The sequence below is a fragment of the Doryrhamphus excisus genome, chromosome 3 (assembly GCF_030265055.1).
Source record: "Doryrhamphus excisus isolate RoL2022-K1 chromosome 3, RoL_Dexc_1.0, whole genome shotgun sequence".
NCBI classification, from domain to species: Eukaryota; Metazoa; Chordata; class Actinopteri; order Syngnathiformes; family Syngnathidae; genus Doryrhamphus; species Doryrhamphus excisus.
In genome coordinates, this window is record NC_080468.1 from 3,739,880 (window position 1) to 3,767,644 (window position 27,765).

At 39.1% G+C, this 27,765-nt stretch overlaps 2 protein-coding genes across 4 annotated transcripts in view; one reads left to right on the top strand and one right to left on the bottom strand.

Annotated features, from left to right (window-relative positions):
• Nucleotides 1-16,622, top strand: part of LOC131126177 (corticotropin-releasing factor receptor 2) — a 41,874-nt gene extending 25,252 nt beyond the window's left edge. The window contains exons 3-13 of one of the 2 annotated variants that reach the window (XM_058068430.1): nucleotides 83-168; nucleotides 2,346-2,452; nucleotides 4,376-4,493; nucleotides 4,573-4,726; nucleotides 8,738-8,798; nucleotides 8,896-8,968; nucleotides 9,342-9,427; nucleotides 10,085-10,220; nucleotides 12,594-12,635; nucleotides 12,891-13,035; nucleotides 13,147-16,622. In XM_058068430.1, the coding sequence (XP_057924413.1) occupies nucleotides 83-168; nucleotides 2,346-2,452; nucleotides 4,376-4,493; nucleotides 4,573-4,726; nucleotides 8,738-8,798; nucleotides 8,896-8,968; nucleotides 9,342-9,427; nucleotides 10,085-10,220; nucleotides 12,594-12,635; nucleotides 12,891-13,031 (1,004 nt within the window). In that variant the 3' untranslated portion in view covers nucleotides 13,032-13,035; nucleotides 13,147-16,622. Of the gene's footprint in view, nucleotides 1-82; nucleotides 169-2,345; nucleotides 2,453-4,375; nucleotides 4,494-4,572; nucleotides 4,727-8,737; nucleotides 8,799-8,895; nucleotides 8,969-9,341; nucleotides 9,428-10,084; nucleotides 10,221-12,593; nucleotides 12,636-12,890 lie in introns of both variants that reach the window. The other variant, XM_058068429.1, reaches the window with a different exon arrangement.
• Nucleotides 16,623-18,107: 1,485 nt separating this feature from the next.
• myl13 (myosin, light chain 13) lies at nucleotides 18,108-23,255 on the bottom strand. 2 transcript variants are annotated; one of them, XM_058066871.1, is made up of 5 exons: nucleotides 23,052-23,253; nucleotides 19,921-19,948; nucleotides 19,606-19,755; nucleotides 18,409-18,582; nucleotides 18,108-18,342 (listed from the first exon to the last, which is right to left on the bottom strand). In XM_058066871.1, the coding sequence occupies exons 1-5, from the start codon at nucleotides 23,145-23,147 to the stop codon at nucleotides 18,236-18,238; spliced, it is 555 nt and encodes a 184-aa protein (XP_057922854.1). In that variant the 5' UTR covers nucleotides 23,148-23,253; the 3' UTR covers nucleotides 18,108-18,235. The 2 variants fall into 2 exon arrangements, with proteins under 2 accessions (XP_057922854.1, XP_057922855.1); XM_058066872.1 differs by having other exon boundaries at nucleotides 18,129-18,334; nucleotides 23,052-23,255.
• Nucleotides 23,256-27,765: the final 4,510 nt, after the last annotated feature.

Consider the following 27,765-nt stretch of genomic DNA (forward strand, 5'->3'; position numbering starts at 1 on the left):
AGACAAATCTGAGGAAATTAGACAGTACATACATCTTCAAGTATTTCTTGTATGTACTCATTCAATTTTCCTCTCTTTTCAGGGAGTGCTTACAGAGAATGCATGGAAAATGGAACATGGGCGCTTAAGAGCAATTATTCAAACTGCGAGCCCATTTTGGAGGAGAAGGTGAGTGTTTTTGTGAGGCTGGTACATTGCTTCATCGCACCCAAAAGCTCTTGTCGATATTTTCATTACATAACACCCACAAGAACTACATTTCCTCTTTTGGTGTCGCACAATTAAACACTTTAAACTTTCGTTTCCGGAAGACTGAACACATCTCCAAGTGCACTATGTTAGTATTTCTATGAACCCAAAGCCTGCAGGCAAGAAACTGTAAGACCGACTGTAAGACAAGCGGCCCGATTGCCTCCCTTCACGTCTCCTGACTCAAGTGTATTTCTGGCTCTTGCTCCATTTTTCCAGATAAATTTAGACATCTTAAGACATTTGAAGTGTGTCAAAGACATTTGCTTTCACCAAGCTTGGATGAAAAGAGAGTCTGAAAGGGAGGGCAAGACACAATAACATCCAACAGCAAACAAAGAGATGGACAGCAAAGTCATCAGCAGGTTGCAGACTGGAAGAGTCTAGAAATGTCCTCAACATCACTACTTAGTTTAAAAACAGGCCTTATGAAAGGATGGTTTTTCATTGAAATAAATTTTCTGTCAGTAGTTGTCGGCCCACTTTTAATGAAGGCACAGGACTTTTAGGAAAACTGAGCATTGTTATTTCAGAATAATAACTTTTGGTACCCTGCACGGTGGAGAGTGGTTAGCACGCAGGCCACACAGATAGGAGCACAGAGTTCGATTACACACTCAGCCACCTCTGTGTGGAGTTTGCGTGGATTTTCTCCGGGTACTCCGGTTTCCTCCCACGTTCCAAAAACATGCTAGGTTAATTGGCGACTCCAAATTGTCCATAGGTATGAATGTGAGCGTGAATGGTGTTTTGTCTATATGTGCCCTGTGATTGGCTGTGCAGGGTGTGTGTACCCCGCCTCTCGCCCGAAGACAGCTGGGATAGACTCCAACACCCGCGCGACCCTTGTGAGGATAAGCGGTAGAAAATGAATGAATGAATGAATGAATGAGGTTTACTTTTGGTACAGCTTTTGTATTGGTGCCTGTGCAGGTGTACTTAATATTGTGGATGGTAAACAAAGCAGCAGGATTTCTAATTCATGCCAGTAAAGAACCAATTCCAAGCCTACAAAAATCATGTTTATTCTTTAACTGTTCTATATAAAATAACACTAACACAATTTTTGAAACAAAGAAAAAAACTCCCTCTGGCTAATTTTGATTTTCAATCCGGTGTCTGTTTTTTTGTATGAGCCTTCATTTTGGTAATTTTATGCTCATTCCCCCTAAAAAGCTTAAAAATGCCATATAGTATGCACAGAAAGCAAAGCAAACCAATTTGTAATGTGCCTTCCGTAGGCTAGATTTTCAGCTGCGAAAGCCAGATTGTTGCTGAAACTGCTCAATTTGCATTGGCTCACTGGTGGATGTATTGTTGAGTGTCACCTCTCTTGCCAATCTTAGTGCAGTTATTATAAGGCAATATTTCACCAAGAGATAGAAATGATGGGAAAAATGTATCAGGGAAGATGAAATGTTAGTATGATAGCAGACTACTGATGGAGTTTGATACGTGAATCTTTGGATGCTAAACACTCCCAGCAGAATCAAAGATGGAAGCTGTTACCAAGTAATTTTATTTACTCCCCTGTTCTTAATTTTCATATTCTATATATATATATATTATGCCATATTCATCACTTAGTACCTGCTTTTGTTTTCACAGCTTCATATTAATTCACGCATTTTAGAGTGCAATAGTAAAACAAAACAAGATCATATTTCCAAAAAAATGTGACTCGTTAGGACAAAGCCATGTCAATGTCATCAGCAGCCACAAATCATTGTTTTCATTCTTGTTTCTGTAACTTCATCACATTTTGTTATAAATTTTGTGTTGATTATGGTACTAATTTTATTGCATGTATAATACTTTTTAAAAATATTTTCTTCATGCCTAATTGTATTATTATTGTATATTGTTTACTGTAAAAATCCCTTCAAAGGATAAATTGATAAATAATAAATTTTGGGTTTATTCTATCATATTATAGTTATAGTAAGTGTGAATTCTATTTAAGTAAGATCAGTGCCATGAATTTAAAATATTACCAGTAAATTTGGGATTAGGATAAATCCACCCATGTGCCAAATGTGTACCTAAGCTGACATCCAAGAGGTGACAGTGTCTTTGTGTGTTTGTGGTATTTTCAGAGAAAGTATCCTGTGCATTACAAGATAGCCCTGATCATCAACTACCTGGGCCACTGCATCTCTGTGGGGGCGCTATTGGTGGCTTTCATTCTCTTCCTCTGCTTGAGGCAAGTACAGAAATAGTGCACAAACATTTCCATTTGTGATGCATGCGACCTCTGAGTAGACAGCCGGGAACATTTCCCCATAACTTCCACTTCGTTCCTTGTCATTAAGTCGCTTATGTCAAATAAGTAGATTAGTGCAGCTCAGCGCTGCATGCGTATGTGCGTTTTATAATAATTTTTTTTCTCCCTTGAGCGATTGTGATTCTTTTCATCATCTGCTTCAAACACACACCTACACCTGCATGGACAGAGCGGGCCTCAGCTGTGCTGTTTCTTCGATGCAAGCCTCTGGCTGGGATTAAAGGCTCAAATATTCAATATTTTGTTGTGACATCAAAAGATGGCAGATACTTGTGTTTGTGTGCTGCCGCTTGGATGTGGGCCTCCGTTCTACATGATGGGAAGTTTTATGTAACAGCTTAGATTAGAAGCTTTCCCGCTGTACACAAAAGATTGTTTGAGGCTGAAGTCAAAAGATTGTTTTATTTGTGCTGCAAATGACAGTAATGTAGTCATGCAGAGTGTGAAAAAATTAAAACTGTTTTGGTCAGAAAATTGAACAAAAGAATGAATTAAAAGATTATTGTTTAACTTTACGTTAACGATTAACGTTTACGATTATTGTTCTTTGGGCTTTTCCCTTCAGGGTTCGCCACAGCAAATCAATCTCCTCCATCCAACCCTGTCTTCTGCATCTGTCGCTCTCACATCAACTACCCTCATGTTCTCCTTCACTACATCCATAAACCTCCTCTTTGGTCTTCCTCTACGCCTCCTACCTGGCAGCATCCTTCTACCAATATATTCACTATCTCAGTCTGGCCTCTCTGACTTTATCTCCAAGGCGTGTAAAGGCGTGTAATGTCCCTCTGATGGATTAGCTCCTGATCCTATCCATCCTGGTCACTCCCAATGAGAACCTCAGCATCTTCATCTCTGCTACCTCCAGTCTTTTCCTCAGTGGCACTGTCTCTAGACCAAACAACATGGCTGGTCTCACCACAGTTTTGTATACCTTTCCTTTCATTTTCAGGGCAAACCTCCATTCTTCTAGCATTTCCTCCACCTGTTCCCTACTCTCACTACAAATCACAATGTCATCTGCAAACATCTAGTCCATGGTGACTCTTGTCTAATCTCATCTGTCAGCCTGTTTCATCACCATAGCAAACAAGAAGTGGGTCAGAGCTGATCCATGATGCAGTCCCACCTCCACCTTGACCTCTTCTGTCACACCTACAGCACATCTTACTGCTGTCTTTCAGTCATCATACATGTCCTGCACCACTTGAACATACTTCTTTTTCATTCCAGACTTCCTCATACAATACCAAGGTTCCTCTCTAGGCACCCTGTCATAGGCTTTCTCCAGATCTACAAAGACACAATGCAGCTCCCTCTGACCTTCTCTGTACTTCTCTATGAATATTCTTAAAGCAAATACTGCATCTGTAGTACTCCTCTTTGGCATGAAATCATACTGCTGCTCACAATTGCTCATTTCTGCCCTTAGTCTTGCTTCAACTACTCGTTCCCATAACTTCCTTGTATGGATCATTAGCTTTATACATCTGGAGTTGTCACAGCTCTGCACATCACCTTTGTTCTTAAAAATAGGCACCAACACACTTCTCCTCCATTCCTGAGGCATCTTCTCACCACCTAAGATCCTATTGAACAACCCAGTCAGGAACCCTACTGCTATCTCTCCTGAACACTTCCATACCTCCACAGGTATACCATCAGGACCAAGTGCCTTCACAGTCTTCATCCAAAGAGGCATGTTTGGGTGTGTTTGGTGTGAAAGAACTTGAGAAACTCAAGTGGCATCCAGAAAAATACTACATTTTCTCCCACTTCCACTTCTGTAGAGGAAATGGTTTGGTATTCCAATAATTTTGTCCCATATCAACTTTTTCTTAGAAGTATCCGATGTCTCCGTAACATCATCCACTGGAACCTGATCACCACATTCATCCTGAGGAACGTCATGTGGTTCCTGCTGCAGCTAATAGACCACAACATCCACGAGAGCAACGAGGTAAGCGCAACTTTAGTTTTTCCAAAGTCAGCATCAATAGTTCACACTCCGTTTATGATATGTATTTTTTTTCTGCTAGCCGTGGTGTCGCTTGATCACGACCATATACAACTACTTTGTGGTCACTAATTTCTTCTGGATGTTTGTGGAGGGCTGTTACCTCCATACTGCCATTGTGATGACCTACTCCACAGACAAGCTGCGGAAGTGGGTCTTCCTCTTCATCGGCTGGTGTAAGTACGGCTGTATGGGACACAGACAGCTGCCCTCCATGTGTTACATGTATGATAAATACCAATGCTTGGATATGACATTGGAAATTATTCTCAAGTGTCATGTCCCCTGAATACCAAAATCACTCATGACCTTTTGCTACTCATGTGAGGAACTCTCTGAGGAGCTTTTGGATGGGCACTCATTAGCAGATGGTGTTTACTCTGTTGCCATGGAAACTGAGACATTAAAAGTTTCCATTTATGGCCATGTTAGCACTTCTGTTAGGCTGTAATCTCATATTTCACACATCAGCTATTGAGTAAAACTGGAGATGACTATACAGTATATTAGGGCTGTCAAAGTTAGGGGGGGGTTACAAACCTGACGTGCTCCTACAATGGCAAGAGACTTTCAAACCCACAGACAGCACGCAAAGCCAGTAGGAAGAAAATTGTGAAGCAAATTATTTTCAACATGCATGGAGGAAGACATTGCACGCAGCCAGGTCGCAGGGACAAGGCAGAGGAGGAGAGCGTGACCCTTGCGCATGTCGCAATTTTAAAAGTACATTGTGTACATTGCCCAGATACTGCAGGCACACAGCACATGGCGGGCAACTTCGCCAGCTGCACATACTGGTTCTCCTGGGCACCATAGCCAGAAGTTCCCTAAAAATCCTGTATGCCATATTCCGTATGTCCCCATTGGAACAAATCATTTGCTGCATAAGTACAATATGCTTGCAACCCCTTTGACTACCCTACATCCTCTACATGCTGGCAATGAAAATGAATGAACGTTTCCTTCAAAAGCAAAATTTTTTGAACTTGTGATTAAGGTGCACACATGCTGTTTGACTCTCACCCCACACAATAGTTTGAGGAAACACAGCGATGGATGTGGTGCCACAAACGGAAACAAACATTGAGCAGAAATGGACAAAGAAAAAGCTATTTTGAATGGTATGTTTAGTTTCAACACCCTAGTAGATTGCTCTCACAACAGGTTTTTTTTATATAGACTGTCACAATGAGTTCGGACTCATACACTCATGGAGTATATTGACTGGCAGAGAAGTGAGAAGGTATTTTTTTATTGTCATTTATACAGTGGTACCTTGGCATACAAGTGTCCAAAGTAATGATTGTGATTCTTTGCTTTGAACTGTGAGCTAAAATGTTGGTTAGGAGCTGCTAGGAAGTAACAGGCACGGGCATAGGAAAAAAAAAATATGCCTGAGTTAAATAGCAGATGCTACATCACTGGCGGTGACAGTCAGGTTGATGAGATTGTTCTCCGAGTACAGCTTTAATGCCCAGGTGACCTTCATTTCCACACTCAAGACAACAGCATGACCTCTCGTCCTTTAAACGTTAAATTGCTCATTTAAAGCCCAATCTCCTTATCATAACTGTGACACTTAAGTACTTGTAATAGCGACAAATGTGGCTTGTGGAAGACACAATAGCCTCCAGTCTTACATTAATTTTTTGTTATGATCTTTTGATTTAATCAACTTTTTCTACCCCGAACCAATACGTCTTCCTGTAAAGGTTTTAATGGTCAGCTGTAATGATATAAAACACAGTGAAATATAATGTGATTATGTGATTATGGAACTACCTCCTTGAAGGAAGGTCAGTTTACCATTGAAAAATGTGTCTAAAATAATTCATAAGTATTTTATATTGTCAATATAGAAATACAGATTAAGAAAAACATCTGCTGCTTAAACATCAATTCTTTTATTTCTGCTGGCGCCTCCATTGTCAATCTCTTGAGTCGTGCATCTACGTGCTTCAGACGTCATCTGGCGCTTCAGGATATTGCCTTCTTTCATCCTAGGTGACTCCATGTCTGTCATCTCCAGAGTATATCGCGCGGATCTGCTTGGGCTGGCCTCAGGTTCTTTTTTTCCGCTCTTCTCTCTTTGGCATTGTTGTTGTTGCCTAGCAACAGCTTGTGTTGATTAAGATGTTAGCTAGCCTTATATCAACTTTCGGTGTTAAGTACGTTGTCTCTCACCAGTCCATTTTACAGCTAAAGATATTTCTGCAAGATATTTGAAAAATTCTGACTTCATGAACAGCTTCCTTTCAAGACGCGGTTCGCTAATTAGCTTGCCTTGTGACAGCTAATGGTGCTTGTTATTAATTTGTTTTGGTCAGTACAATCCTCTTGTTAATCCGAATTTAAGGCAGGGATGTCGGCAAGGTGCTAAAACTCTATTCTTGAGTTGTGATCTTAAAGTGTGGTCAAATATAAAATATAAAATGTTTTTTTGGGTCATTAAGGACCTGATTTACTAAATATTTGCATGTATAATAACCTGACTGCATGCGCAAAGCTGATAGCTGACAGGCTAACATCTCTCAAATGAGCCAAATAGCAGTCAATTTGTATGTTTGTTTCCTGAATGTGGAGAACGCAGATTATCAGAATGCATGAAATGTTTGGACTAGGAGATGTAAATGTAATCATTTTGCACACACAATGTGATTTATCCAATCTGAAACCTGTTTGTGGACACTGTTTTTGAGTCTTTATTTAGCATATTCAGTAGGCAGTGGCAAATCGGCGCAGTAGTATGCACAGCTGGTCACTGTAGGGATTTGAACTGTCAGGACTTTGAAGCTTCGTTGAGTGGTTAGCGCGCAGGCCACACAGCTAGGTTCAATTCCCTGCTCTGGCATCTCTGTGTGGAGTTTGCATGTTCTCCCTGTGCATGCGTGGGTTTTCTCCGGGTACTCCGGTTTCCTCCCACATTCCAAAAACATGCTAGGTTAATTGGCGACTCCAAATTGTCCATAGGTATGAATGTGAGTGTGAATGGTTGTTTGTCTATATGTGCCCTGTGATTGGTTGGCCACCCTGCCTCTCGCCCGAAGACAGGTGGGATACGCTCCAGCATGCCTACGACCCTCATAAGGATAAGCGGTATAGAAAATGGATGGACTTTGAAGCTAACTTCACCAATCAATATACTAATTTCTTTCTCCATTTCTGCTCAATATTTGGTCCAACTTTCTGCTACACAGTTACTGTACTTCAATAAAACTACAGTGTGGGCTGAGAGTCAAACATGAGGTGTGCACATTATTAGCGCATTCCAAAAAATTCTGTTAACGCGTCATTAACTTTGACAGCCCTAATTAGCCCCTACAAATAAACCAACCTGTATGTGGGTGTAAGTATTTTCCACATGCAATATCATAACCTAATAAGTCCTAACTTTCATGGTTTACTAGGTTATAGTGTAAAACATGCACTGTATGTATTAACATTACATGACATGTTTTAAATGACAAAATTGACTCGTATATCATTATAATGATGCTGCAATATCTCTGTTGGAGTTCACCAGTGTATTTATTTGCATCCTCCACCAAAACCTCTGAGTCCATGCCTTCAAAATATTTTTTTTTGCAGCCACTTTGCTCTCCCAAACTGTCCATGGTGACAGATGCGACCACACGCATAATTCTCATTTAAATAGGGCTGCCTGCACTGTTTTTGCTCCTGTTAAAAAATGCCGAAGCAGTGGTAAAAGATCACCCGCCCACTAATAATCCGTGCAATTTTTTATTTGGCTTACACAATGTATTTGTTATATGGGATCTTAAAAGATCTAATGTACTGCTACACAACACATGGTAGAAATAATCGATTATTCCTTCAAGTCAGCCATACTGCAATACAGGCATGATTAGCCATGACTACTTGGTTTTATGTTTTTTTGGGATGGCTTCTGACAGTTTTTGCCACATCAACGCTCAGCATGGGGGTGCAGTGGCGCCAATGTGACAGATGGAAAATTTTAGCACGTTTGTCACCCCGGATGATGCAAATTGATCCTAACGAGGACTTTCTAGCACGATTTACTAATAATACTTGAATAATGAGGGCAGCGGATCAAAAAAGGAAAAAAAATGAAAATGAGGCATTCCTCCCTCTGTGAAGCTATATAACTGCACCTTGATAATATGCCATTATTATTCACTTTCTTGGAAATGTATCTCCCTTTCCAGGTATTCCGTGTCCAATAATAATAGCCTGGGGCATCGGGAAGCTGTACTATGAAAATGAACAGTAAGTGTTCAGTCATTGACTGTAACATGTAACATTTATCTATTTGCCAGACAGAGATTATTTATGTTGATTATAATGTTTTTTTGCCACTCTGCAGGTGCTGGTTTGGGAAGGAACCTGGAAAATACATCGACTACATTTACCAAGGGCCTGTTATTCTCGTGCTTCTGGTGAACATTTCATTTTAATACAAATAGCAGCATTATAGTTGTACAATTCAGAATTCAACTATGTTTGCCAGTGCTATTTCCGATATGCGACTCACCCGTCTCCTTTTTACACTTAAGAATGTTACTAAAACCAGTTACTGTTTAGTTGATAGAGATTTAATAATGCTGACATTTTGACCACGGAATGGATCATTTTTCCAAATTGAGGATCTACTGTATTTTTTGTGGCTATGCTGATTTATTTCTAGTTGTTTTTTTGGTTTCATATTCATCTGCTCCTGTGACATTTAATGAGTGAGCTCACAGCAAGACGTCCTGCGAGTGGCAAAACAAACCACATTTATTTGCTATTGTATGTTTGTTCCCTTTCTAGATCAACTTTGTTTTCCTCTTCAATATCGTCAGAATACTAATGACCAAACTACGAGCTTCCACCACATCTGAAACGATACAGTACAGGTGATTCACTGATGCTTTTTATTTGGCTTTTAGCATCGAGCGGCACTCATAATGAATGCTGTTAAATGTAATTTTCCCATTTAATGGATCTCAATTATTTGCTCATTTGATCAAAATAGACGACATGATTTCCTGAAAGATTCAGCAATTGCAGCGTACGTTTATTATTTTTATGATCAGCACATCCTGTATCTGCAGTCATTATGAATCAATGCAGCGTCTTTAAAAGTCATTAACATAGCAATTTGCTGTTATTGTAAGCGGTTGCTTTGTGCTAGAAAAGCCCTTTTAGTTTCCATTTCTGCCTTTATATGTTCGTCTTAAGCATTTATTTAGACAAAATCGGATCTTGCCTTGCAATAGCTGTGGGAGAAATTACTAATATTAATCATGGTTGATTAGCAACGCTCTTCTAGTTCATCTGGAACTCGCCATCTGGACACACATTGGCAATAATTTAATATAAAGACTTATCTTAGCACAGTCTGTTTATTATAGAAAGAAAAAGTCACACTAATATCATCCATGCAAGGTCTGTGATAATCATTTTGATAATGTGGCAAGCAACATGGATGAGCTTTTTTTATTTAGCCCTATTTATGACATAACGCCATTGATGTAGTCTAAAAGTGGACAATCTTCCTCCATCCTTTGCAGGAAAGCAGTGAAAGCCACGCTGGTGCTGCTTCCTCTGCTAGGCATCACCTACATGCTCTTCTTTGTCAACCCGGGGGAGGACGACATCTCGCAGATTGTCTTTATCTATTTCAACTCTTTCTTGCAGTCTTTCCAGGTAAGAAGGGTGAAGTGTGTGGGCACTCTCTGTCTCTCTCTCTCTCTCTCTCTCTCTGTGAATCATGCTGCTCTCCTAATGGCTCCCATAGCATCACGTACAAGACTTGTCCTTGTCCAAGTGTGGGCAAGAGACGGTGATGCAGGGAAGCATCCTGACCATGCCCTGTGTTCTCAGCTGTCACAAATAAGGAGGTCATAGGGGCATGATTGCTCTTGTGTGCCATTTTTTTTTTTGGTGTCTGTCTTCAAATGGTGGACTGGTGGAGTGGGGTGAAAAAATGCACAAACACAATCAGTACCAGATGGCCAGTTTTGAAGCTTTGAACCGACTAGAAATACTGAAAAATGAGTCCATTCCACAGCATCATTCATTCATTCATTCATTCATTCATTTTCTACCGCTTTTCACAAGGGTCGCGGGGGGTGCTGGAGCCTATTCCTATCCCTCACAAGTCATGACGTGTGAGAGAAGAATTATGTAACATTCATTCATTCTGGTGGCCAGCCAATCACAGGGCACATATAGACAAACAACCATTCACACTCACATTCATACCTATGGACAATTTGGAGTCGCCAATTAACCTCGCATGTTTTTGGAATGTGGGAGGAAACCGGAGTACCCGGAGAAAACCCACGCATGCACGGGGAAAACATGCAAACTCCACACAGAGATGGCCGAGGTTGGAATTGAACCCTGGTCTGCGTGCTAACCACTCGACCGCCGTGCCACCCTCCACAGCATCATGAATACAATAAACTCACATGTATATACATGTAGCTAAAATGTATCCGCTCACCAAAACAGCATACATACAGGTATAGAGCAGGGGTCGGCAACCTTTACCATCAAATAAGCCATTTTCCCTTCTATTCTAGTAAATCAAAATAGTCATTACGCTGCTTATAAACTTTTTAAAGTTTTAATCTTTTAAAAATTGTACCTCACAACAATGTAATTCAAATGACATTCGTGCATGTGCAACGCCTACTTTTAAATCATGTAAACACTGAACCATGTAGGCCATTTTGAGCCAACTTTAACATTAAAAAGCCCATTAGAGTTTACATATCTGCATATCAGTGTGTCTGCTCAGTATCGTTTGCATCACTTGACTCATCACAGGCAATTCAATATGCTTGCGCTGAATGAGTGTCACTTTCCATTGGCCCTGTCCTTGGCTGTCTTTGCAGAGAGAGCAATTTCTTCCACTTTCAGAATTACTTTGTATTTATTTTTTTAATTCAGAGAATAGATGCTATGATATTTTTATACTGGTCTCATGTGCAGCCATAACACATCAGCTGTAGTTAAGTTTGAAGTGTTCATGCAGTTCTTAAAAAAAATACTTTAATGTTACATTTTCTGTTGTTTGTTAATTTGTTGCCACAGATCAAGTACACGGGTTGGTATTAATTGGCAGTAAAGGCAAAGGAATAATGTCTTAAACTTAATACTGTATGTATCTTCAACCCACACATCTCTAGTTCCTTCATCCTGTCCTTCTCATTCTCATTACAAGAACCCAAAATGCACATTTAAAGGGGACCTATTATGCTCATTTTTTGAGCCTTTGTATTGAGTTGTAGTCTCCTATAGAGCAGCTACATACAATAACCGCACAGAATTTTTTTTACATTTTGCAGAATCTGCACCTATTCCAACGGTATTTCCATGGATTTGTGCTTCCTGCCAAAACGGTCTTTAATTTATTCCACCCACGGCCCTCCTCGGGGCATGCCCACTCCACTGTGCTTGATCACACGCCCTAAGTGCTTCCTAACTATGACCCATATAAGGAAGTCCGCCCCTCTCACATCATGAAGGGGCAGTTCGATTCCACCCTCGGCCATCTCTGTGTGGAGTTTGCATGTTCTCCTCGTGCATGCGTGGGTTTTCTCCGGGTACTCCGGTTTCCTCCCACATTCCAAAAAGATGCTAGGTTAATTGGCGACTCCAAATTGTCCATAGGTATGAATGTGAGTGTGAGGATAAGCGGTAGAAAATGGATGAATGAATAACGCAAGAATACGAAATTCTAACTACATTTATAGGTCAGAAAAGTGGAAAAAGCATAATGGGTCCCCTTTAAACGATTAGTCGTTCTGAAGTAAAGGAGATGTCACAAGATTACACTTCACGACACGACTTTTAAATGTCCTTTATTTTTATTATGTGTTTATTTAGCAATTTTAGAATTTATGTAAAATCTTCTTAAATATGCATTTTTTCAACCAATGGTAGACTAGTCAACCAGGGAACAGCAATCACTTCAAATCAGAGCTTTTCTTCTCTTGAAAGCAATGACGTAATGACAGGAGTGTACATTTGTACATTGTCTGTACTCACAGCAATATATTTTGTCTGCAGGGCTTCTTCGTGTCTGTATTCTACTGCTTCCTGAATGGAGAGGTGAGTCTTACACATACTATTAACTCTAACTCGTTTTATTAAAAAGAAAAGAAGAGCCATTACAGTGGATCCTCGCACATTCGCAATTCACCATTATAGGTGATTATTTTTTATTTTTTTATATATTAGGTATGAATGAAATTTCAAATGAAAGATGTGTGTGACGAGGATCAGTTTGGATGTGATCATGAAAATACATGATATATTTTATGACAGCTTTTAAACAAGTGCTTATCTCTGTTTATGTGTTGACAGGTTCGCTCCGCGGTGAGGAAAAGGTGGCACCGCTGGCAGGACAACCATGCCCTGAGGGTGAGAGTGGCCCGAGCCATGTCCATCCCCACGTCACCCACGAGGGTCAGCTTCCACAGCATCAAGCAGACCACTGCTGTGTGACACGGTGGAACACACACACACACACACATACATATGCATCAACTGAAGGATGAGACTTTATCTTCAACCACAACCACAGAAGACTGTAACTAACTAGACGGGCTTGTGGCTGCAGGTGAGATGACTTTCCTTGCTGCCTGATAAGAACAATGACACTACAGCTTAATGGACAGCACAGGATATTTCATCATGTGTGCAAGTCAAAGAGGGAAATCTCTATGATTCGATCAAGCAAGGTCTTACCATGTTTGTCTGATGATGTCACACTTGCGGTCTTTTAAATATTAAATTATAACATGGAACATTTTTCAATTTAAGTCATAATTTCAAATGTATCACGACGACTAAAGAACTGGGATAAGGTGATAAAACAATTAAAGCACAGCCAGAAGCCATTTCTTTTTTTTTACTTCCTGTGAAACTAGATCAAAGGATTACGTTGGTGTGTCAGGAACAATATTCATGGTCCAAATCATCTGTACAATAGAGAACTATGTGTGAAAAGTAAAAAAGTTGTATTGCTATTAATACAACAAAAAAAAGTCATGACGTGTGAGAGAAGAATTATGTAACATTCATTCATTCTGGTGGCCAGCCAATCACAGGGCACATATAGACAAACAACCATTCACACTCACATTCATACCTATGGACAATTTGGAGTTGCCAATTAACCGAGCATGTTTTTGGAATGTGGGAAGAAACCGGAGTCCCCAAGAAACACATGGGAGAACATCCAAACTCGACATGGTGAATCGACCCATGTCTTTTCGATCTCCTGACTGTGTGGTCTACATGCTAACCACTCGACCACTGTGCAGGAGGTCATAATAGTACGAGAAAAATCTTGTTTGTTGTTGTTGTTACAAGAATAAAGCTATGCTATTACAAGAAAAATTTAATGTTGGAAAAATTAAGTCATAATATTTCAAGAAAAATGTTGAAACAGTCCATGAATAAAGCGGTAATAGGAGAAAAATGTTGGGAATTATGCAGAAAAATTTAAAACTGTAGTAATGTTGCAAACATAAAGTGGAAATGTGTTAATGTTACAGAAATAAAGCAATGCTGTAAGCCATTAACTGGATTCGAAAATGCAGAGAACAGGCTGACGTGTGACAAAATGTATTGCAAGTTGTTTGTGCACAAAAATAGAAAACTATACAAAAAGACATAAACTGCCGTGACAAGAAAAATACTAGAATAAAGAGCTGCTAGACAAAAGGTAAATAATAACACTAAAAATCACTGCAAAACACTAAGTAGGAAAAACACTATAGAAGAACAAAAAGTACTGCTAAAAACCAAGTACTGTAGATGAACAATGAATAAAGTAGAAAAAATCACTGCTGGAAGTAGCCAAGCAGGGAGTACAGAGTTACAGATAATGAAGCAGGGAAGCGCTGTACACAGATGTGGAACAAATAATCTGGCAACACGTAAGTGGACTGGCATGGCTTCAATAACCCAGATGAGATTGCTTGCAGGTGCGTGATGAGCTCACAGCCAGATGGAAGTGTACTACAGGAAGATATGGAAGATAGATGGCAGCAAAGCACCACAGCACATGACAAGGAGAATAGAGTGATAAGATTTTCAAGAATCTTATCGTAATGTTACACCAAGAAAGTGGTAATATTATGACACAAATGCGGTAAAATTATATAAAAAAAATTGGTTTCAAGGAAAACATTATAATGTTCCAAAAATAAAGATGTAGTATTGTGATAAAAATGTAATGTCACCAAAATAAAGCTGTGATTCAAAGAGAAAAATCTAGTGTTGGAAAAATAAAAGGGTAATATAAGAAAAATGTCAAAATATTACACAAATAAAGTGGTAATGTTATGAGAATAATATTCAAAAAATATTTATTTAATCACTATTTATTTATTCAATATTCAATAATTTTTCCCTGTGTTCATTATACAGTATTTACACAAAGCAGAAAATTCCAAGAAATATGTGTTAATGTTATAATAATAAAGTTATACAATTTCAAGAAAGATGCTGTAATGTTCCATGAATAAAATTCAAATATTCTGAGAAAAATTTTGTAAATTGTTACAAGAATAGAATTAGGTCAAAAGCTACTTAGCTAGCAGGAAGTAATATGTAAAGCTAAGAGAACAGAAATCTGCAAGTAGTACCCCAGGGGTCAATACTGGGACCAAAATTGTTCAACTTCAATATGAATGAGATCTGTAAAGTTACAAAAGTTAAAGTTTGTTTTATTTGCGGATGATACTACTGCCCTTTGTTCAGATGAAGCACAGAATAGATCATTAAAAAGGTCACAGATGAAATGTTTATATTAAAAAGATGGTTTGATAATACCAGGAAATAGTGCCTTTGGTTCCCATTGCTTTAACATGGAGTCAAGACAAAAGTTGTGATGTATCAGATTTTAATGATATTTAATCTGCAGATAGATATTAAGGTAAAATGTTACCTTACACACCTTTTACCTTGTCCTGAAGCTCTGATCTATGAGTTTGAAAGGCTAAAAGTTGGACTAAAATGTCAAAGTATGACTCATTGTGGTCCATACCCCTGGAATATGACATTATGGAGGATTTGCATGGATGTAATGGAGTCTAAAGGGAGTTTAAAGGAAAATATGGTAATGTTATGAAACTAAAGTGATGATATTCCAAAAACACATAATGTTACGAGAAGAAAGTGGTAATATTACAACGTATTCTCATAAGAGTAGATTTGTTTCCTTTATCTTGTAAGAGTTTATTTCACCAAACTACATCAGTTGTGTGATTTTTTTTCCACAAAAAATGCACCTTTATTCTGTATTGTGATTGGAACAACGTTTTTGTAATTTGCGACTATATTCTTGATTTATTCTTTTTATTGTCAGTATTATTTTTATTCCTTCATTATATTTCATTTTTATTGTTACATAATACGCTTGTAATTGTAGCCTATGAATTGCACATTTGAATCATCAATGTATGAGCTCTACAAGGTAGGATAAAGAATGTTTCAAAAACAAACACCTTTTATCACTGTTTAAGCCAAATGCTACATTGGATTGTTTGCTAAAATAGTTTAAATGTACTAAATTAACCCTTAAACACTAATAGTAATCTATGAAGAGCGTTGGTTAGCTTCGCTGAGCCTAGTTTAGCCATTACAGAGAAAACAATTGAAATTGGTAATTAATATTTATTAACTAGTAATTAATCAATCAGAATGTTGGTGTTGGTCATCATAAGACAGTTTTGAGTGAAGGTTTTTCTTTCAAGGGCAAGATTTAGTCATATTTTTGACGTGAACGCTTAGCTAACACTATTCGCCCGCAAGCTAGCAGTTTTGAGTTGCTTTGCTAACATCCCAAAACAATACAAAGTATTATAATTTATGTGCACATTTTCATCTTTTACAGGTTAAACGTAATCATGTTATCTATGTGCTATTTATTTACAATTCCTTTTCATATACAGTAAATGAATCACGTTTATCATTTACTGTGACTAAGTGTGTGTATGTCTTAAACTGTACATGGATACTAATAATGTACAATGTAAAAGATATATTTCTTATTTATATTTTGTACAAATTTGTTACATTATAAAATGGGCATTGTGCATGTATACATACAGTATTTGTAATATTTTGCTACTTGTGCAGCTACGACTATATGTATACGTGTATATACTATATGTGTATATATGTCTGTCAATAATAATAAAATGTTGCGGAAACATTCATCATTCACTGTGATGTTCTACAGCCGAGGTAATGTTTTCTCCAAAAATCTTTGTTGAACTCCAAATTTGATAACTTCTGGTTTTGTTCAACCGATGAGGCTGCATTGTCTCTCGAGCAATCTTGCAAGACTTGCTTGAAATCTCACCTAACATCACACATTATTGCCCTCAAAAAACTGAACTACAAATTGTACCACTTCCAGGTTGGTCATTTTTATATGTATCACTTGAATTTGTGATCTTGTACTTCATTTAGATCAGTACTTGGGGAGTGCGCAGGAAACTGTCTACCAACATGTACACATTTTTAGTACTCACCTATGCAATTTGACTCTTAAATGTGCTTGTATGCTCTCCATTTTGTTGCATTTTCATTTTTAACTTCAGACAGTACAGCACAGATAAATGAATAAATATAAAATATAATTATCAGTTTCTCTATAGTTCAAATCGGGAGGGGGGGTTTCTGTCCCTTTTGGAACAATTAGCAGATAATGGTTTGTTTTGACCAATAATGACAACTACTGTGAAAGTAACAATTACTACTACTACATGGCATGTAGTAGTAGTAATTGTTACTTTCACAGTAGAAGCTGTAGTTGTTCATTGTGGATTGTTTGCCTCCAGCTTCTCTGTCCTTATTAAAATGCATCATGGGAATTAGCTCTAATACAAATAGACAAAGTCTGTGTGTGTGTGTACAAGATTGCTGCCACTACTATTACAACACAATAACAGAGGAGGTTGTTTTTAATGTTTTTTTTCCTCAAATGGACATCTTGCTTATTCACGACATGAAGGTAAGGTCACCAAGTACACGTCTGATATAATCACTCTGAAACATAAACGTGGTGCAAAATATGCAGACAAACAGCAATTATCATCCGACATGTACTGAGTGACATTTTCAGCTTTTTTGGCAGAAAAAAAATAAAAAATAAAGATCACTGATAAATGAACATTTTAATGCCCCCTAGCGTGCATTCATTAAACTACACCGTCACCAATTGTACTTCGGTTAGTATTGGGTAGTACTCGTTGGAGTAACATTTCCCTCTGTTGGCCATAAATGACAATTACAACTATTTTCCATCTAGCAGGCCTTCATTTACTAAACAAAATATCTTACATTTATTTTTCTGACTCCAATTTGTAAAATAGAATGAAATTTTAAAATGCAGTAATATTATTTTATTATATTATTATATTAAAATACAAAATATAAAATAATGATGTAAAAATAAATACATAAATAAATAAATAATAATAATTAATACAATAGGCTTTTTGAAATTTATTTGAAATTTATTTTTAATTTTAATATGGTGACACAGACACACATTATTTCCTTATTAAATTTTATTTATGTTCCTTGCTCCGCATTATGTACAGGGATGAGATGAAGGCAGTCATAACGCAGATTAAGGCAGCACCAAAATGACAATGAGACTGAAATACAGCAGTACTGAAATGTGTTGTTCAAGAGGCCATGAGGTATTTGACAAAAGCCTCATAGTTAATGCATCCATTAGCATCCTCTTGATTCTGCATCAACTGCTCCACTTCGTCCTCTCGCATCTTCTCACCTGGAAATCATACTCATACTCAAGCTGACACACACATACTATTCTAATATATCATCACGACGTTACCTAGTGTCGCCAGGACGTGTCTCAGCTCAGCGCCCATGACGGTGCCATTGCCCTCTTTGTCAAACACCCTCAGGCCCTCCACAAAGTCCTCAAAGGTGCCGCGATCTTTGGCCTTGCAGATATGCTGGTGGATGGGCAGGAACTGGTCAAAGTCCAACATCTTGGACTGCATATCTGCATGACAAAGTTGCAAGGAGACACAACAATGCTGATATACCCTTATCATGCTAGTAACCCCAGTGATACCCTATCTAAAGCTTTTAATTCCACCTGAGGCAGGTTTGACTTTACCCAATTCATTCATTTACCCACACGCAACAAAGGTCACATTTTGAATTTGGTCTATTCGTCTTTTTAATTTTTCTATAATAATCTGCAGAGCTTCCTTTTTCTGCTCAGAAATTCTTCTCTTTTGCCATTAATCTTCCTGTTCCTCTCCCCTGTGACCATACAATATCCTACCGCAACATTAAGAACATCAATACTACCCAACTTATTTCCACATAATTAACTAACTGTCATAGACTTGCTGATAATGAGTTGCTTGAACTTTACAATCCATTCTCCATTCTGCATTTGACTCCCTGGCCCCATTAAAAACTTGCACTGGCTTTTCTTTGGCTTGAAATAAGCTATGAAAATACAGGTTTTGTCACGGTCCGTCACGAGAGCTTTGCGGTGCAACCCCAGGATGCAGAGAGCAGGACCAAATGCAGGTAAATAATATTTATTCTGTGCAACAGCAACAGAAGAAGAAAAATCAACTCAGGTAGCAGACAGACAAATGACAGTGATTCCACACAGGGAAAGGCACACACCTGAACTAAATACCAACACAAATTAGGGACAGGTGTGGATGATTGGGGCAACGAAGGAAGACAGGGCAAAAACAGGAAGTCCAATACAAAATAAGAGTGTCCAAAAAGGAAGCCAAAGCCCAGACAGGGAACATAGACAAACTGTCACCTGGGAACCCACACAGGGCGTGACAGGTTTTATGTTGCCGATATGTAAAAACACACATACTGTACCCATGTGCAAGGTTTGATACACACACATGCATTGTTTCACCCCTATTATCCAGATTCACACCACAATGTTTTGTGGCCTTTGTATCACCCCTCAAAGTCAAGGTAAATAATTGGTATCTTTCTAACGGGTAATGTAGGGGTTGTCAGTAATGCTCGGAGCATATACCTTCAGCTTTGGGCTTCCCAAGCACATACATGATCTCGGCGTTGGTGGGATTTTGTCCTAAAGCTCGGATCAGATCCCCACACTGACCGTAGGTGATTTTCATCTCATTGTTGGCAGTCCTGTCAAACAACTGGAAAGCATCCCTAAAGTCTGGACAAGCAAAGACAGATAATTAGGTGACTTAACATTTTTAAATTATAGTCATTAATGTATGATTGCCTTTTTGCTTGTGTGTGTGATTGGCCAATCACAACGGTAATAACTGTAATTTGACATAATATGTAATATAAACGAGAGAGTGAAACCGAAGCGTACCTTCAATTTGCTCAGGGGTGAATTCCAGCTGTGGGGAGACAAAAAGACAAATCAAACAACAAGATGTTGCAGCTTAAAAGGGCAAAAGTACGGTAACAAAAAGCAAAACAAATTACAATTACATCACTCGGAAGGGGAATGTACGAAATCCCAGAGTTATTGGAAGTGATAACGTTTGGACCACTCCACACCGGGGAGTTGGTACATTCCTTGTCCGGTTAATATTGGTGGCCTTGAAGTGCAAAAAAAACAAAAAAAAAAGACAAACCAATTAAAATTGGAGTACCCGGAAGGGGATTGTACACCTGCTTTGCTAACTTCCTGTTTCCTGTCTGTGTGTTACAATCCCCATCCGGGTGGTCTAATTGTAATTTCCATCCATTTTCAACCGCTTATCCCCATGAGGTTGCCAGCCAATCACATATAGACAAACAACCATTCACACTCACATTCATACCTATGGACAATTTGGAGTCGCCAATTAACCTAGCATGTTTTTGGAATGTGGGAGGAAACCGGAGTACCTGGAGAAAACCCACGCATGCTCGGGGAGAACATGCAAACTACCCACAGAGATGGCCGAGCAGGGAATCGGGTCTCCTAGCTGTTTGGCCTGCGCGCTAGCCACTCGTACACCATGCAGCCCCTAATTGTAATTGTTTTCATTAATTCTCAGCCACCAACTCCTTATAACTCTGAGACATTCTTCCTCCAGATGGTGTAACTTTAATTTGTTTTTATTTTTTTTTACATGTTTTGCACTTGTCTGCCGTACAAAAGCAGGCTAGAGAATAAATAGGGTGCACTCCTGTCCACATTGCTTCCATTGGATCTAGTTTCATCCTAGCTGTCATCACCATACATTGTCACTAACCTTGGCTAAGTACCGCATGGTTAATTTTAGATGATTTAATTGTTCCACACTGCAAGGTTATGAAGGAGGGCATCTAGTAGAGTCAGGGTTCACATGAGGTTCTATGCTCATGTTTGTATTGCACATCATGCATGATGAAACCAACTATCATCACTACTTGCACTGATCTACTACACTATTTGAGGAGGTCCTGCTCTCTGCATCCTGGGGTCGCATCGCTAAGCTCGCAAGCCCGCTCGTGACACTCAATCCCACTGACATAGTCATTACTGTTCTTCACATGCAGAGGAGCCAGTTGAGGTGATTTTGAATACCTCACTAAAAATGTGACATCATTTTAATGCCCAACCTTCCTACATATTTTGTTAGTTTAACACCAAAGTATTAGGTTAATACTACCAAATATGCTAACCTATGAGCAATGGTTTGTAGCGTTTGGCCCACAGTCATTTTTTTGTGTCCAAAAAACATCTCAGTGAGGTTCTTAAGTAAGCATGTTCAAAAACGGATGGTGGCAGGCAGATATCATATTTTCTTTCTTCTCCTGCTCGCCGCTCTTCTGGGGTGGCGTGGGTGGTCCTCTATTGTCAGACATCTGGCTCAGTTTATGGCCGTTTCTTTAAGCAGGAACACGCTGCCATAATAATAATAATAATAATAATAATAATAATAGAGGCACAAGATCAACTTTCCATGAGGTGTCATGTTGCATGTTCACCTTCACTGATTAGCACTACAAAGTTAAAAGTATTTAGCATTGCATTTGGTTAAAAATCCAGTAGTCAGTGTGTTTAGATCAGCTTGCGCTACCATGTTTGTGTCACACGGTGTCTCTAAAGCTCTTTGCAAGCTTGACAGGCATTGTCCCTATATAAAATAATTTTGATAGAGAGCCATTGTGTGCTCTTTTCATGCCAGATTAGCTTTAAAGTGCTGCAATGAAATCAGTCAAATATTACACAAGCACGAATTTTGGCTTGGTGGTTTGGTCTGGATGCCTCCCGGACACCTCCCTGGGGAGGTTTTCCCTGTCCCCGTGACCCGACCTTAGATATGCAATAGAAGATGGATGGATGGATAGATGGATAGTATATCGGTGATGTTTAATAGCATTGCTAACTGGACGTATAATACATGAACTGTGTGTAATGAACGCTACATAGCTATTTTGACTGATATATTCCCGGTAGGGCGGCACAGCGGGCGAGTGGTTAGCACGCAGACCTCACAGCTAGGAGGACCAGGGTTCGATTCCACCCTCGGCCATCTCTGTGTGGAGTTTGCATGTTCTCCCCGTGCATGCGTGGGTTTTCTCCGGGTACTCTGGTTTCCTCCCACATTCCAAAAACATGCTAGGTTGATTGGCGACTCCAAATTGTCAATAGGTATGAATGTGAGTGTGAATGGTTGTTTGTCTATATGTGCACTGTGATTGGCTGGCGACCGGTGTACCCCGCCTCTCGCCCGAAGACAGCTGGGATAGGCTCCAGCACCCCCACGACCCTCGTGAGGAAAAAGCGGTAGAAAATGAATGAATGAATATTACCGATACTCACTATTAAGGAATTACGTGTGAAGTATTGACTATCAACTATTTTGATACCTGACACACAATCAGAAGATTGAGAAGATTTGGGTTCGATTCTCTGCTTGAGCATCTCTGTGTGGAATTTGGAAATTTCATGAGCATCCCTGCTCTAGGTCTTCAATGAACATTAAATGGCTTTCATTCTGATACATGCAAAAATTCTATCAAAGTAATACTCTGTATTTAAGTGATTGCTATGATATGCTGTAATGTATTATCTAGCATTATAGTCCTTCATTTTTGTTTTTGTTTTTGGCCTTTCCGATGCAGTGGCAGTTAATAACATTCTCGAGTTTACCATATTGATCCACATATAAGATGACCTTATTCAACATTGGTTTTGATTAAAAGAGAAACAAATTGCTTCATTGGTCACCTTTATCTTAAAATTAGCATCATACTGTAACTCATCATCTGTTTGCTAACTTGCTAACACACTTTGAGACACCTTTTCTGACTTCATTACTGGTAGAAGTTGTTTAGCACCACCTTCTGGTTTTCATGGATGTAGACCCCAAAGATTAGACGTCATTTTCAGACTTATTTTCACTGGAAAACTATTTTTGCCTTAGAAGTCTAACATTGGGGCAACTGCAGTGTTATTACTTTCTACTCATGCATATGAATTGTTTTCTATTTGATGTTGAATAACGGATATCCTGTTTTTACCGTTATAGATGCGGGGTTGAACACCGGGGTCTTAGGGCGCTCGGGCTCGGGCGCTTTTGGCGCTGGGGCTGGCTCTTCCTTCTTTTTTGGTGGCATGGCAAGAAGCTGTCAAGAAGGATGGGAAAAGACGAGGGTGGACGAGGGCGTCGTTTCGATCCAGCTGGAATGGTCCAGGGTGGCCCATTAGGTCTCTTTATCCGGTGCCCTCAGGTGCCATCTCCACCCCCTTTTACATGCCTGCTGGTGGTGCCAACAATGATGGGAGCACTATAAAAGGATATGGCTTTGGTGTTTCTATTTAGGACAAAGGTTCTAGTGGGCGTCATCACGATGTTAGCTGTAATGCTTGGAACCTTCTACTAATCACGTAACCTTCCTTTTTTGTTGTAGCCGTGACCTTGTTGGCTAAAGGTTGATGGCTTTTTGTGAGGATGAACACACTCATGATTGCCTGTTATGGGGGATGTAATTTGCAGCTCATCGATAGCGCTCATCGAGGCGCTATTTCATATTAATCAGGCAGACAAAAACACACTTTTGTGCTCTGAAGATGATGATCAAAAACAATGAAATGAAAAACGACGTTGAACTATGAACCCTTGCTGCTTGTTATCAGAGTTAAAGCATGTTTTTTATATATATAACATTGTATATATACAAGTATCATTGGTTCATTTCTTTTTACTTGTGTGATGATTAAGAATGACGTATATGACACCAATAACTTACATTACATATTACATTTCATTCTTCTGTAAAATTAAGACTGGGTGTTTTCTTCTTTTTACATTTTAATACCAAGAGTGCTTAACTTCTTTTTATACTTGTCAATTCCCATCGACTGAGTGGCCTTTTTTAAGAACCATCTCTAGTTTTAGCACCAGCTGTCTGTTGCCGTTTTTTGTGCGGTTGTTTGTCGCAGCGTGGCGCGATTGATGGTGAAAGTTCAACTCATTTGAGCGTACATGACATGGTAATAATACATTATCTCGACTCAAGGGAATGACATTCATTAAATGCACATTAGGGGGAACAAAATAATTAGATGGGTGTTTTTTTTGTCAGTCTCTCGCTAAGGTCTGAGCTCAAGTGGAAAGAACACTGGAAAATGAATTCATTAGCAGATGATGTTTTCATGTTGGTATGATAAGTCATAGATTGATTTGTTTGTGGGATTATGCAAAAACCATTACACTAATATTCAAGTTTGTGTGTGTGTGGGGGGGGGGGGGGGGGCAGGGGGAATAAATCAAGGAATAATTGAAATTTGAAATTGAAATTTGGTGCTGGATGAAGGCCAATCCAGGATGTGTTTCCCTTGTGGTAACCTATTGTCAATTTTAAGCAGCTAAAATAATGATAATAAATATCAATATTAATGTAATGTTGAAAAATTCATTTCAATACATTTTATTTTCCCCCTCTTTGTAGTCCTTCATGAAATTTCAAGCATCATGAAAAATCATGAAAAATATTATTAGTAACAAAATGACAATAATAATCTATGCATCCATTTTCTATGCCACTTATCCTCACCAGGGTCATGCTGGAGCCTATCCCAGCTGCCCTCAGTTGCTGTGAATGGTTGTTTGTCTATATGTGCCCTGTGATTGGCTGGCGACCAGTCCAGGGTGTACCCCGCCTCTCGTCTGAAGACAGCTGGGATAGGCTCCAGCCTATCCTCATGAGGATAAGCGGTATGAAATGAATGAATAATGTAATTCTTTCATTTCTCAATGAATAATGAATAACCAGGCATATACTAATTGTGTCAGAGTCATTCTTCTTCCTCATCATTTTGTAGTGCAGGCCAATAAGAGTGAGGTTTTCATGTTGGCGATGACTCACAAACGTGACATACCTGTATGTCACAGAACAAGCCCCCCCCCCCCCCCCCCCCCACACACACACACCAGGACCAGGTCAATGTCATGGACAGTCTGCACCACATCAATGCACCACATGACCAATTGCATCCACTCCAGCTCTCAGAGCATCCAAGACGCTTTTGCTATTCTGGAGTCGGCCCGTTATCCGACTGGCACGTAGGGTGGAAAGGCTTCTCTCTGTAAACAATGCCAATTGTTTCAACCACTCTTTGGGTGACCTTGAAAGCAGCTGTGGCCTCTGCTGCTTCTGCTGCTTCCACGGGCATCATTATGTAATTCCCAGAGCGTGTCAAACAGTAGTGTTATGTATCACAAAGGGCAACCTCCGGATGAAAGACACAGAGACACAAGTTGATTTCATGAATGGCACAAGCAGCCGCGTTGCTGCTTCATCCTGCTGTCATGGCCACTATGTAAAGAAACATACTGTACACGCAAGCTGCAAATCAAATGACAACAAGTTACTCCAAGCATACAAGCATGAACATACCCTCAGCTCCATTTCTTGCATTAGGCATGAGTAAATGATGCTAAAGGCTTATGACTATATGTGTACATTTTTTTGGAGTTGTTTGCATATGAAATCACATAAAAAAAGAATTAAAGTAAAAAATAACTTGAAAATAACTTCAGTATATTTGTATATATAGCAAGGCCACTGTGTGTTACCAGAACAACATCTGTACAACTAAATAAGTATGAGTCCATCTACAACTAGAATTAAATGTGTTTATAATATTAATAATAATATTAATAATATTAATGCTAATATTAATTATTGTAATAATAATTTGTAATAATATTATTGTTGTAATACTACTACTACTACTACTACTACTACTACTACTACTACTACTACTACTACTAATAATAATAATAATAATAATAATAATAATGGATTCAATATCTAATGCACTTTCTATTCCTCAGAATCACAAAGTGCTTCACAGGAAAAATGAAAAAAAGAAAACTCAAGAGAGAAAAAAAACTCAAACAAAAACCCCCCACAAGTATTAAAAAACTGTTAGTAATTAAAACATTCCATCTCTCTTTGTATGTGCTAAAATATATTAATATATATAAAATATATTAATACATATATTAATTAATACTATTATTACTATAATATTATTAGTACTATTCATATTTTATGATAATAATATTATAAATACTGTTGTGAATTGTAACCAAACATGAATTGGAGGAGATAACAGTCAACCGTGTGACTACTAATGAAGGTGACTAATCATGCAGGGAGTCGGTGTGCCTCAGAGCCCTCAGCTGAGGTATACTGCCCTCCTTTGGTCTCTTAGAAACTTTCATTCCACTTTGTCAACCAGCATGTCACCCACCCACTCCCACTCATCAACACCAACCAACACGTTTTCGCCTGGCGAGCGTGTGCCACTAATGCCTTTTACAAGTGATTCCTGCAATGAGCGATACTCAGCAGCAAACGTACTGTTCATCGTCTGGCTAGTGATACATGAGTGAAATGACACATATCCATCAACATTATTGATGGATACACATTATCCATCAACAGCACCTTCCTTTCAAAGCAACCACTCTAATTGCTCAAATGAGTGCTGTTAAAAAATTGCTTTTGGAGCTTTGATCTTTGCACAGTTGGAACAGTAGAGACAACCCCCCAAACAAGAATGGTTTCACTCTTTTGGGATGCATAACAGTCCTTACCAGCCAATGACAGGGGGGAATGACCCTGAAACATCGGTAGAGCAAATTTTGTCATGAAACATTTTTTGCGGGACTATTTGTGTTGCAGACATTGGTGAGCTTGTAAGACGCACCCTGTATGCACGCTCTATAATGCTACACAGACAACCGCTTACTTGCACAAAATAAACACGGTTCTAACATGATCACAACTTCCACAACAGTCCAGCAGAGAGGGGACAAGGGCAGGCATACCCCGGCACGCCCATATAAGGAAGTTCGGCTCCCTGTGATGTCACAGAAAAAACTCAGAGCCATCCCAAACTTCTTTTAGGGCTCCCTTCCAAATGCGCAGACCTCATTATCTGAAACTTTGGCATCGTTTAACACGAGAATACAAACCACATTTATAGGTCAGAAAAGTGGAAAAAGCAGAATAGGTCCCCTTTATGGGGTAGGACAAGGAGTAAGATGAAGGGATGGGGTAATAAGTAGAATTCCAAAATATATTAGACTGTACCTTATGTAACATATGAAGGAGTATATAGAGGATTATTCCTATTAAACATTGAGCTGCTTTGTTTCAAGATTTCCTGTGGCCACACAGCTGGAGGCCTGCAATTTTCTGTGCATCAAATCGACAAAGTCACGTGATGTCACCATGGCGGTGGTTTGTTTATGACAGCTATCATAATGTTCGCTATCTCCTCACCCCAGGAATAACCTTCGCGTAATGGGAATGCTGAGCTTGTGATCAGCAATGCTGATGGCGACGACAACATCCCCACTGCAGTGATGAAAAGAAGAGATGGAGTTGTTTAATAATGTATGGATCGCTCTTCAGATGCATTTGCTGGGCGTCGATTAACAGCTCTCGATAAATGTAACTCTTATGTATTTTACTATTCCCAGTAACGCTTCATGCCTCAATGCCATTTTGTTACCAAAACTTTGCAAAATACGGACAGCTGCTAGTTTTGTCGCTAGTCGCCTTTCACTATAAAAGATTTCAAGCACACCAAAATGCATCTCAGTAAAACCCATCTCTTCCTGTAACGCCGCATAATGGTAATATATAATAATGTAATACATTTTCATGTCAATGACTTCGAAACCAGCACTATAGCCTAATTTGTATATGCTAATGT